The 13,985-nt window shown below is 35.9% G+C and overlaps 1 protein-coding gene across 2 annotated transcripts in view; it reads left to right on the top strand.

The window, feature by feature from the left end:
- Positions 1-13,985, top strand: part of LOC149577946 (coiled-coil protein) — a 238,474-nt gene that overhangs the window by 143,498 nt on the left and 80,991 nt on the right. For both annotated transcript variants that reach the window (XR_016364083.1, XM_089826739.1), the window contains exons 19-20: positions 10,327-10,452; positions 10,616-10,686. Coding sequence is in view for 1 of the 2 variants with exons in the window: in XM_089826739.1 (XP_089682865.1) it covers positions 10,327-10,452; positions 10,616-10,686 (197 nt within the window). In the remaining variant the exon portion in view is untranslated. The remainder of the gene's footprint in view (positions 1-10,326; positions 10,453-10,615; positions 10,687-13,985) is intronic.

The raw sequence follows: 13,985 nt of genomic DNA, 5'->3' as shown, positions 1-13,985 counted from the left end.
ATAAATTTTAATTGATCATATAAGAACTAGTTCCCATCATCTTAGATGTGAAACCTAAAGTTGAATGATACCTAAAGAAGAGTGGGCAGATAGTGGATGTTGTTATTCCACTCAAGGAGAATTAGAGACAGAATGATATTACATCAGAGAATGCTCAACTAACAAGGATATTCAGATCAATTGGATTGATGTGCTAAACGTGAACAACATGATTAAGCTGTTTGAAGAAAATTGTAGCTTTCCTAACCAAGATGCACGATAGAAGATCCGAGTTATAGAAGGAAAAAGAGATTTAGGTGGTAGGCACTCTCTATTTTTGATTTTACGTGTTTCATTTGTTGGTGTTAATATTTGGTAACTTCAGTTGGATAAACCCACGAGACCAAACTGAAGATATATATATATATATATATATATATATATATATATATATATATATATATATAGTTAATTTAATCAATTGCTATATTAATTAAATAATAATGAAGAGACATGTCTCGCCATGTCTCATCCTCAATATAAGAGAGAGATCGCTGCCCTTGGAAAACATATATTGAAGAGGCAAAGCAATCCTAATATATCAACATGGTATAGAGCCACATTGCAAATTTACCAAGAGAAATGAAGACCAATAATTTGCAAATGGGAAGGATTTATATGGAGATGTGCACTCTCACAATGTTATTTGTTGGAGCAAACAGGCTGGTCAGGCTATCAATGGAGCAACAAGTAAAAATTTATCCACAAGGGACCCACGAATTTAGTAGTGGGGAGCCTTGTTTATTGTAGGGGTGGCTTGCTAAACATTCCCTCGAGCAATACCACTATCCATACCAATATTGAAGCAAAGGCTTGTGTTCCTCTTCCTATGGTATGCAGAAATTTTAAACGGAGGGCACTGACAGTTTTGTAATGCCACGTAATTGCAGCATAGACATGTGCCTGGGGCTTGCATTTTTTAACAAAGGCGGAATTTGGACCTTGCAAGTGATTCAAAGCAAGAAGATGCTGAGGTATATAGTGTATAGTGTGATTTAATGCATCGAGACAAATAAAGGGTGCGACTTCAAATTCATATCCAACTAATTTCCATGCCAAAGGACTATCGAGACTTTATTTGTTGTAATCATAGTTTTTGAATTCTTGAATTTGAGGAGGGAAGTAGACAACACAAACAAAATCCCACCACCAACGAATAAGAGGGAAGGACATTCCCAGTCAGTAGGACGGGACCAATTAAAGCCACAAAAACCCAAGCTCCATCAAAGGTCATGCATTGCAAATTGTTGGATATGTGCAAAGTGACTGACAGATCGACACAATCAATGGCGAATGCGAAACCCATCAGTAGCCTGATAGAAAGATGGGAAAATAGTCATTAGCTTGTTAAAGGTAATTAAAAGGGACTTGCCTTATTAGATTGATAACAAGAAGACCATGGGGGCTAATTAGAGGATTCGTTTGGCCATCACAAGGAGTTAAGGCAAAGGTTATAATGAATTAGTTTGTTAATATTTCAATGAGTCTGAAAGTACCAATATTTTAATTATGTTTATTTCCATCGCAAGAAGTACAATGGGACAAGCCATATGATTAAGGAACCAACCTTTGTATTGCACACGAGTTATACTAAGAGGGGTCAAGAATATCTAACAACAATGATGGTTATTTCTAAATCATCAACAATTAATACTATTAGGTTTATGAAGGTACTCTTAGTATTGATAATGAAGTGAAATAATTTTTAAAGAAAGTATTTATGAATTGGTATAAGGTACATCGTCCGGCTAGTGACTTATGAGTCTAAATACAAAATATGAGAAGGTGGTCACATTCATTGAGAAGATGGGAGAACAAAGAAGGCTTATTTGAACTTGAATATAATGATATGGACAAGTGCTATATGATTGGATAGAATAATAATAGAAGTATTTAGAGCAATTTGTATTAAGGATGTTGATATACCAATAAGTATTTATTATCCTTAAGTATTATATTAGTCTCTCTCTTATTTTTATTTCTATATGTACTATAAGAGCTATTTGCCTTGATCTTTTCCTCCGAGTATTTTCTTACAGTTAAAAGGAGATTTATATCAGATTTGGAGGGCGCTTGACACTTCATTAAAGGCAACCTCGATGAGGAGCTCAGATGATTGATATTCAGAGGGAGTTTGAAAGTCCATGTGTGTGACTGTATGATTTTAATGAGCCTGCCCCCTGTGTACATCATGAGGAAGTGATGACTTCCAAATGATTATCACTTGTATTTGCAGAAGTTATTGGAAGGTGACTATCTTACAATAACTTAAATCATGATATACATTTTATATAAATGTTGAAACAAACCATGATGGATTATATTTTGGAAATCAACAAATAAGTGTTAGATGTCATTCACTTGATGGTCTATGAGTTGTTTAAAGGTATTTGGTGAATATCATGTATTGATATTCTGCAAGCCATCACCTTATTGAGTACTTGGTGAATATCATGTGTTGATATTTTGGAGGCCATTACTCAGAGTATTTGGTGAATATCGTATGTTGATATTCCGGAGGCCAATACTCATGATATCAAAATGGTGGAGACCTTCTGATCAAAGATATCCTTAAAATTTCCCATTCTTAATTACCAGTGGTGTAATATCTATTCCGTGTTTATCCTCCATAGCTAAGAGGGAGCGTTAATGTTTGGTAGCTTTAGTTGGATAAACCCATAAAACCAAACTGAAGATATATATATATAGTTAAATAATCAATTGTCATATTAATTAAATAATAATGAATAGATTTGTCTCTCCATGTCTCATCCTCAATATAAGGGAGAGATCGCTGCCCTTGGAGAACATATATTGAAGAGGCAATGTTAATACATTTTCAGCGATCCTAATACATTGATAGCTGGCTAATTGTGGGTCCCGTAGGCTGATTGGCCTCGTGGATGTTATTAAAAGTTTTCATTCATTCAAAGCCCAAGAATTTTTGAAGGGCTTCACTCCCTTGTATTGATAAAGAAAATCTTTGGTTTTTTTGCATTAGCCTTTTGAACTAATACTGAGCAATGCTAAAATGCACCCACTTGTTATCTCAGCAATCATTTCCACAGGGTTGTGTTGCCTTTGTGCCTATTTAGTAATCAGAGTTTATCAATGGTTCCCTTAGTGGTTACCAATTACATTCAACAATCTAGAAAATACACTCTCAGTAGGATTGGTATTTCATTTACGTTTTGTAAAAGTAGGTGAACTTGACATGATCAGCCCTTTGAAGAAACAATACATCTCCAACCTTATATGCCATCCATGAGCCACACTAGGCATAACACTTCCAAATGGTTCGTTTATTCAGTTCTGAGCTGCAAAAACTTAGCTCTGCTATTGAGACCTGCTCCCATCACCCCAATATTTGGAATCTCAGTTTAGAGTAATGTCAATGTTACTACAGGAGGTCTGTGCTAAAGCACATGGATATTTACCTCATGCCAAGCTCACATAAATCCATGATTGAAAATATATTAATTTGTGGTGACTAAACTCATACTTTACACACTGCTACACTTTTTATAATCTTGCCTTCAAATCATTGAAATATAACTATTTCTCATGCCAAAATTAGAAAGCATTATTTGATTATTATATTCCCTCCAATTTATAATCTCCCCACTTTATTTTATTGCCTGGGATAAATATTACGAAGTAATTGGTAAAATATTTGCTTATTATTAATAGAGACCGAAAGGTCATTATATACAAAAGAATGGAATGATGTCTCCTTAGGAAACGATCATAAAGAATAGAAACATTCTATTCTAGCTAAAAGAAAGCTAAAAAAGCTACAACTAACTAAAGCTACCTAAATATTTACAATAGATTACCATTAACTAATAATAGATGATTATCTATTATCGTAATACCCTCCCTTAATGGTTAATCTATCTACAACACCAAGCTGTCCTTTGAATTTGACAAATTTATCAAGACCAAGAGGCTTGGTGAGAATGTTTGTAGTCTGATCTATGGTAGGAATATGCTGCAAATCTATTGTTCCATCTTCAACCAGCCGTCATATGAAGTGACAATGAACATCCACATGCTTAGTTCATTCATGGAAGACTGGATTTCATGCTAACTTGATAATGCCTTTGTTATCAACAAATAGAGTAGTCAGTGCTATTGGTGAAATTTGCATATCCCCAAGCATCCGACGAAGCCAAACAACTTCACATCCTGTCTTAACAGTCCCTCTGTATTTGGCCTCTATAGGGTAGAGAGTTACTGCCTGTTGCTTCTTACTGGTCCATGTGACTGCACCGGATCCCAAATTGAACACATATCCAAAAGTTGACTTTTTATCATCAACAGAGCCTTCCCAATTTCAATCTGTGAACCCACTAAGTCTAGGATTAGGACTTCTAGAGTACAGAAGTCCATAATCTGAAATTCCCTTCACATAACAAAGCACACACTTATTGGCCATCCGATGATTAGCCTTAGGAGCTGTCATAAAGCTTGAGTTGCAGCAGACTGCGAAGCTGATATCAGGCCTAGTAACAGAGAGGTAGATGAGGTTGCCTACTAGTTATTTGTATGTAGTATTATCAACAGAAGGAGAATCAAACTTTGCGGATAACTTAAGACCTTTCTCCATAGGTGTGGATGCAGCCTTGCAATCCTACATACGAAATTTGTCTAACGGAGCCCTTGCATATTTAAACTGAGAGATGAATATACCACAAGTTTGTTGCCAAAATTCAACACCTAGGCAATAATGCACAAGCCCAAGGCCAGTCATATCAAAACACTGGCATAAATTATGTTTGATTCCTTGAATCAAAGATGCCGAACTACCACTGATGATTAAATCATCCACATAAATAATCAAAATGATGATGTCATTGTCAATAGGCTTGATTTACAAATTTGAGTTTGAAGAACTCCTTTGGAAGCCTTGATCATTGAGGTACTTATCAATTTTTATGTAGCATGCTCGAGGGGCATGCTTTAAGGCATAGAGAGCTTTTACCAATCTGAGAACCTGATGGTGTTTACCAGCAACCTTGAAACCAGACGGCTTCGTCATGTAGACTTCTTCTTGGAGATCACCATTCAAGAAAGCACTCTTGATGTCCATCTGATGGACCTTCTAGCCAAACTGTGTGGCCATGGCTAGGACTAATCTAATGGCGCTCATCTTTGTAGTAGGAGCAAAGGTCTCCTCATAATTAATGCCTTGATGCTGAGAAAACTAAACAAGCTTTGTACTTATTCAAAGTACCATTAGATTTGTATTTGATTTTGTAAACCCATTTGCAGCCAATGGGTTTCTTCCTTGGTGGAAGATCAGAAAGGATCCAGGTGTTGTTTTTCAGTAGGCTGTGGTGTTCAGATGTCATGGCCTGTTCCCACTCTGAAATTCCTTTAGCCTCGGAATATGTTTGAGGTTCAACACACTGTGAATGTTGGCGATGAGAGAAATGTTAATAGACTCTGTAGGTTTGCTCTTTTTCTGAGTAGTTCTCCCATCAATGAGCTCATCATCACGAAGATCAGCAAGTGTCTTAGCCCACCACTTAGGCTGGAGAGGAGAATGACCAACATTAGTATTAGGAGATGCTTGGTGATCAGATTCCTCATTAGATGAATTTGGATCAAACTTTGGTGAAGCATTTACAAATTGAGGTGATCCTGCATGAGAAGCTAGAGGTGTTTGTACAAGGATCATTGGTATAACTGGAGCTATAGGAGCTACTAGGGCCCTCCCATCAGGTGGACCTAATGGAAGCCTAACTCCCAAATCATGAACCTTCATAGGCTGGCCTTTTGGATCAGGATCAAGAGAAACATGCATAAATGGTCCTCTCGTCTCATCAAAGACTAGATTGCGACCGTAGATGAGACAAGATGTCTCAACATCGATCAGGCGGTAGGCTTTGTGAAGACTACTGTATCTAGCAAGCATGAGTTTTTGACTCTTGGCATCCAACTTGGTGTGTGACGCATTAGGGATCCAAACAAAAGCAAGGGAGCCAAAAACCTTCAGGTGATTGATTCTAGGCTTGCGACCTAACTAGGCCTCATCTAGAGTTTTACCTTTGACCGCCACTGAGGGTGACAAGTATAAAAGATAAATTGCATTGTTGACTACTGCCCAAAACTTGTTTGGAATATGTCTGCGTTCGAGCATGGATCGAGCCATCTTGGTGATTGTTTGGTTCTAATGTTTAACTACACTGATCTATTGTGGTGTGTGGGGTGTGGTTAATTAGCGTTTGATGCCATGAGTATCCAAGAAGCTAGAGAAAACATTAGAACAATATTCTCCTCCATTGTCTGATCTAAAAGTAATAATAGATTTCCCATTCTTCTTTTCAACTAAAGGTTTAAGCTTCTGAAATACAAGAAATGCATTTGATTTCTTTTTTAGGAAACGCACCAACATTTTTCTACTGAAATCATCGACAAACAAGAGAAAATACCTAAATTGAAAAACAGAATGAGTAGCCATTGGGCCGCAGATATCGACATGAACAAGCTGAAGTACCTGAGAAGCTCGCCATGAATCACCACTTGTGAAAGATGTATGATGTTGGTTCCCATCTTCGCATGCATCACAAACTCCAAGCTATTGAGTCTGGATATTTGGTAATCCAAGAACAAGCTCATCTCGAGCAAGGTGTGAGAGATAATGCACATTTAGGTGCCCATATCGCTGAAGCCAAAGTGTGCTAATAGAAGACTGCCAAGAAGCCATATCTAAGTCTCGAAAATCACTAGAATTAGTAAGTCGGAAAAGACCATGATTCTCAAGACCCATAGCAACAGTAGACCGAGTCGCCCGATCAGTGATGGTGCACTAATGTGAATTGAAGGTGACATCCAAGTGTGAAAAATCTCATAGTAACTAATTGACTGAGAGTAGATTTAGTTCCATCCCCAGAACATAGTACACAGAGGAAAATGAGATTCCTCCCAGCACACTAAATCTGAATGTTGCCTTTGCGAATAACAGTGTGCTCTTCTCCGCCACCAAAAATAATAGAATTTGAATAAGGCTGGTAGTCAATAGACAAGTCTTTGCGGTGAGTGAAGTGACTAGAGGCACTTGAATCAATGTACCAAGCTGACGACTTGAAATGCTCTACAGGTCTTTTAGCCATGAAGGTGTAAAAGGCAAATTTTGTCCCCTCAGTGTGCTTTGCATTGTTTGCATTGGGCTGCGAACTTGATTGCCTAGATTGTGTGGCTAAGCGTCTCCGACATTCAACCTTCATGTGCCCAAACTTGTGGTAGTAGTTGCATTAAATGTTCTTCTAGGAACCATCTGATGCTAGCGTAGAAGGCTTCTGTTGAAACTTTCCTTTATCCTTTTGAAAGGATTTAGCAGCAAAGGCTTGCTCTATGGAGGTGGAGCTAGGAATGCTACCGAACTGTGTTTCCCACCGATCTTGCTGAAGCAAAAGTGTGCAGAGATCAGTGAACTTCAAATCAACACCAGAAGATGTGATGTTGAGTCTTGATAAAATGCTCATAGGACTTTGGTAAACTCTGAAGAGTGATAACCACAATGTACTCTTTGTCCACTTGCGATTGACGGCAAGCAACTGATAAAAATTTCTTGAATTCTATTCAGGTGTGCCTGGAGCAAGGTTCGCTCATCCATGACAATAGAAAATAGAGTGTTCTTCAAAAAGAAAGCTCTGCTTTTTTCAGAAGTCTCATGAAGACCTTTTAGATGTGTCCAGATCTCAACAACTGTCTTGTTGGATGGAATCTAAGAAAGTTGATCATCAGTCACAGATAATTTGAGAAACATCACCACCTCTCGATTATTCAGATTCGATGTATCTTGATTAGGACCAAGAGCAATCAGACACTTCGTAACACCTAGAACAAATTGATTAGTGTTCCGATATTCAAAAATTGAGATGATATATTGTTTCGAAGTGCCATAATTTTGACCATTGAATTTTGAGTTGTGCTCAAGTAGAATGTTCATTGGAGATGCCATGGCATGTTGTTTAATGAAAAAACGTGAAAATCTATGAAGGCACGATCTTTGAGGCAGAAAAATGGAAGACTCATAAAATTTGGAGTGACCCAAAAGAGAGCTCGAAAAACCCAGAAAGAATATGTTGCCGGTTTTTGGATTCGCTTACTAAAAAAATGAGGCACGAAAGTCAAGGCACCCTGAAAAACGGACAACTCAATTGAGCTCTCGAAAAACACAGCAAGAATCTATAATCAAAAAAATTTTGAGGTCAAAAATTAGGGTTTCGAGCAAAAAAACGTAGGTCGACGGCCATGGAGGAAAAATTGCAAAGAAAAATGGAGTTTTCAGACTGAGAATAGGGATTTTTTATTGTAAACAGATGCATTCTTGCTGAGACAACACAGATGATGAAGAGAAGATAGAAAAGGAGTTTTTTTTTTTTCACTAAAAAAAGGCCATTTTTAGTAGACCTGCGACCTCATAAAGACGTTTGAAGAAATCAATCGGAGAATGGCAATGGATGCCGCAATTTTGGACAGAAAAGACAGTGGCCCAACAGCTTCAATGTGAGCAATGACAAAGACCCACGATTTTTGAAGTTGTGATTTGTAGTGTTAGAACAAATCGTGATTTTTCAGACGTTGCTCCAATTTTGAGTTTTAGAGGGAAGAAAGAGAACGCGAGTTTTAGACTTTCTCTTCGGAATACCCTAGCCAAAAACCAGGAGTTAGCTATGAATTTCTCAAGAAAGCGGAAACCCTAGACGGGCTTTTGAGAAATCTCAGAAATAATTTCAAAAATTTGTGCCATATTACGAAGTAATTGGTAAAATACTTTCTTATTTTTAATAGAGATCGAGAGGTCATTATATACAAAAGAATGGAACGATGTTTCCTTAGAAAATGATCGTAAAGAATAGAAACATTCTATTCTAGCTGAATGAAATGTAAAAAAGCTACAACTAACTAAAGCTAACTAAATATTTACAATAGATTACCATTAACTAATAATAGACGATATCTATTATCATAATAATATATTGCTCAATGTCAACCTGTCAATCATTTAGTTTTGAAGGCACCTTTTTTACACCTATGTACAGTCCTTTCTTTCACAGGAGATAAGAAAATAACGATCCCCCATTCTTCCAAATTCACCAAATGAATATTTTGCCTAGTTTATAGTCTTTCAATAACATATTTTAAGTATCCATATATTGAATATTAACCATTTAATTTACCAAATTTTTTTGAAGTTCCAAATTTTGTTCCTGTATAAACATAAATAGCTGGAAATAACCTTTAGTTTTGAAAATAACTAACAAACACCTCTGAAATGATTCTTTATTCCAAAGGCCTGACCATTCTCCCTGAATTTAACTGTTGAAGAAGACATTGTACAATTTCACCATTAAGCCTACATGCAAATCTTGCAATGAATCCACCCTCAAAGTTGATTGGGTTTTTTTCCAATCAACCCAGATCTTGAGAGTTTTTGTCCGCAGATTTCCTGAACCATTGCCTAAGTTCTTCATACGTCATAATAAAATAATTTCCTGTATGATTTCTCCTTTCCAAGCCATGTGTTTTATAATTTTTACTTTGAGTAACCAATTTTGGCAACTTCTCAACTAAAATAAAATAGTTTAGCCATAAAGTGATTTCACTTATATTTTTGCTCTCAACCAAAAGTCACTTTATTTAAATCATTATTAATTAAATATTAATTGCCCTCAACAATTTAAATAAAATTAACAAACATTTCAATTAATTATTTAAATTTGCATGTTGACCGAAAAATGACATTACGAAGTGTCATTTGATTGCCCAATTTCCTTTTATCAATGGTTTTGAACCTAAAAGACACTCCTTTTTAAACTTATATGGTGCTGGTGTCTTCAGCAATACTTCCTTACCTTTGTATTGTTTTAACTTTCAGCATATTCAATATGTTTAGCATTTAACACTAATTTGCATTAGTAGTGTCATGACTGGGAAGATTCTGTTTAAATGAAATTAAACAATCTTTCAGACAAGATTATCCATGCAGATCTATAATGTTGTATACCAAAGTTGGCTATTCAAATTTCTTAATTAAGAAGAGAACTGGATGGTATAATTTTCAAATGCAATAATTTTGTTTAAAGGAGTATTAAAAGAAGAGCTCTAAGTGAAAACTTGAAAGAGCTTTTTGGAAACTGTTCTTCGATTTCAATCTTCTATCAGGCTTATGAGTTTTTTCCTTCTAATCAACTTTTGTCATATGTACAAATTCCCTAATGACAGTAGGTAAGTTTAATCTGGCAAAACATAAATCATTTGTGATTTATTTTGCAGGAAAGCTGTATAGCTGCAGACTCAATTACTCGAATTGGGCAAATTCTGCGTAGGTCAAGAACTCATCTCCAGTCAATGCTTCTGCAGAGTGCTTTGGCATCTCTTGAGGACTTTTATTCCCACACGGTTGGCAGTTTTTATTATTTTTATTTGTATATATTCAGACTCAAGTCTAATATTTTTTGACGGTTGCATTGTTATTAATAAACTTGTTCATGGTGGCTATGCCATTTGGTAGCTGCATCGAACTTTTCTAACAAAACGTTGTTTGATGAATAAATTGGAACAGGTGGAGTCTGTTTCTGATCTTAAAGAGCACATCTACAGAGCAACCGCTCGGTTGTTGTTAAATATCAGTGGGTGAGATATTCATGGAAGTTTCTTATAAAATTATTAGAAATTAAAATATTCTATTTAAATAATATGGGCATGTCGTCAAAGTTTTAGGAATTTCATTTTGTTCTGCATACTAAGGGCTCAGAGTGACTAATAGTAGAGACTTCCATCGATGGTCACGCACTCAAGGTATATAAGATCAACTTCAACTATGGTTATTGCTATTCTAGTAGACAATTTGGTCAAGAAATACGCATTTTAACGATTTAATGCAGTGAACAGATCACTGTAAAAGCCTAGGTAAACAGTTTTCTCTTCAAATAAATAAGTTATAAACATCCATAATATACCAATGCTTCATTGCTGGTGAAATTGTCTAAACAAGTTTTTGATGTTTATTAACATATATTTAAACAAGCTAATCAGATAATTTTTTTTCATGTATATGCATCTTTGAGTTGAATGTGGAGGGTCCTTTTCTTTTTATACTTTTCATATAAGCATTTTAAAGAGCATTGATAGTCTAGAACAAAATCTTGAGTTCACAATCACAATCTCTGTGCTGCTTTTATTTCCTCCCCTTATGCTTTGCAGTAGACCTATTGATTCGCTTTGTTCTTCTTACTTACCATTTAAGAAACACTTTAAACAGATAAAGTGACAGTGGAAACTAATTAATCTTACTTCTTACCCACTTCTTTCAAATCTAGCCTAAGCTGCTGGTATGGAAATGGTATAGGTATGGATATGAGAACTGGGTATGCTGGTACGAGCAATTGTTTTGGCCATGGGTATGTCACGTTTGGGTGCATGCATGTGTACAATTCTTTAAAGAAATATACAAAATTGTAAATCTAGATACTTTTGATAGTATGATACTCCATCAATCAATGCCAACTGCCAAAATGATAGTGATATATATAAATAGTAAATGCCAATAGATACTTACATATGTAATATTTATGAATTTTAGTTGTCTAAGTTCCTGCCCTTGGATTCCACTCAAAATTTCTTATATGACAGGAGACTTTACGTACTAGTGGGTGTAGGAATGAAGACAATAATTGAATTGAGGGATAAGAATGATAAGTTGAACAAGATGTAAGATGTCGAAAAAAACCAGTTATAGAGAGAGAAGTGGGAGTTGAGGGACCATGTTCCAGAATTTTTTTAAAGAGAAAATGGTAAAAAGAGATAGCGACGATAGCGAAATGATCTTTGTATTGGGCAAAGAAATGCTTTGATTGATATTTTAGGGTTTTTGGATGTAATAAAAGCTATGTTGCTGGTTGAGGTTTAGATATGGGTTCGTGGAACTAGTTTGTTAGTATGATAAAATTTTGAAATGGGTGGGGGGTTTGTTTGTACAAACACACACACACACACACACACCAATATATATATGTTGCTGGTTTAGGTTTAGGTACGGGTTCGTGGAACAAGTTTGTTGGTACGATAAAATTTTGAAATGAGCGGGGGGTTCGTTTGTACAAACACACACACACACACACCAATATATATATATATATATATATATATATGTTGCTGGTTTAGGTTTAGATACGGGTTCGTGGAACAAGTTTGTTAGTATGATAAAATTTTGAAATGGGCGGGGGGTTCGTTTGTACAAACTTATATATATATATATATATATTGGTGTGTGTGTGTGTGTGTGTGGCCTAGGAGCATACATTAAGATTAGAATGTCTCTTGTAAACAAGAGAACACCATAAAATTGGAGTCATATATTTACATTAAGTCCCCCAATAGATTTGAAATTAAATCAAATTATTTTAGTTTAAATATTAACAATCACACATATTTTGAATTGGTGAGAATTTTTTGCATACATATTAAATTATAGAAAACCTGCTTAACAGTTTGGCTGCAAACAATCTGCAATCTCACCTATGCGTGAACCAGCGATAGAATGGAATGATGAGCGATAAAAATTCATCTAAATGCCCTAAGTACCTGCTTGAAATCCTTTCTTTTCCCATGTGTGAGTTTGTGTGAGTGGGAAAAGTCTGAACTAATCATGCCTCATTGGGATTTCTATATCTGTACTTAAATGAGAGGTTAAAAAACTGTTTTTTGTGGCCATACTTCCTCTAGCAAACCACAAATTGAACCACAACTGTATCCAGACTGGGTGCTAATTGGACCTAGAGCAAGCCATTATCCCCCAAACCTAGAAACATACAAATTTTTTTTGTTTTTGTTACTTTTTGGCACTCAACTTCTTTAGGTTTGCCTAGGTATGCCATAGGCATACCAGACGGCTTGGAATATACACTAGGTATACCCAGGCATACCTCCAGGAAAAATTGTACTCGAACATGCTTGGGATGGATGTTCGGTGGGTTCCAAGCATACTTGGTAACTTAGAATGCAGCGAATTCCTGCAAGCACACACCACCTTCTCCTTAACCTAAAGAAAGACACAATTTCACTTAACTCTTGTCAAGTTGCCATCCCTCTTCCTTTCCATAGACTAGAGAAAAGACAAGATGGTTAGCAAATAAATTGCCCATGGTTTTCCAAACAAATATTTCTTTCATATCATCATCAGAATTAATTTTTGCGAGCAAACAATGCAAGAATGAATGGATTCATAGATTGATCCAGTATTTACTTGTGCCCTAATTGGTTGCAATTTAGGCTTTAGGCATTTAAGAAGCAACCCCTCAAAAATTATAAATTGAGTGTAGGATACATTAGAGCAAAAAATTTAAATATAGAAAAAGATAGGCTTAGAGATTTCAATCATGACATAGTTTGCTCACAAATCTATTTTCTAGAAATAATCGACCAATCAATTTTGACAAAACTACCTACCTCTCATGCCAATTGTTGAATCAAAAGATCTCTTATCACTAGTTAAAAGTAATGCAAGGGGCCCTGCATTTGCACATTTGATATGGAACCATTATCGGATAAAAAGGAATCCAAAGGCATTTAAAAGCACGAGTTCTTCCCAAAAAATAGCTGCCATTGTTCTACACAAAATCATGGTCCTTAATAACCTCGAAATTGAATATAAAACCTTCCAACAAAGAGAGGTTTGTATGGTGTCACTCCAAATCGATCACATCGTCTAGATTCACTTGCCAAAACTCTATTTCTTCCCCCAAATATCTACACATCAAGTGTTTGCTGCAAATATCTATTTTGATATTTTTGGACTTAGACACCTTGTTTGCTTGACCTAACGAAACATTCCTCAAATTAATCGAGTCTCCTTTGTTATTGCAATAGATGGGTTCCTTAGTTGTAAGTGTAATGAACCATGTTCCTTTGAACTAACCCTATTGTAATGTCCC

The sequence above is a fragment of the Cupressus sempervirens genome, chromosome 1 (assembly GCF_028749045.1).
Source record: "Cupressus sempervirens isolate cs-2001-9-10 chromosome 1, ASM2874904v1, whole genome shotgun sequence".
NCBI classification, from domain to species: Eukaryota; Viridiplantae; Streptophyta; class Pinopsida; order Cupressales; family Cupressaceae; genus Cupressus; species Cupressus sempervirens.
The sequence above is the reverse complement of the archived record's forward strand: the minus strand, read 5'-3'. Positions and strand labels throughout refer to the sequence as shown.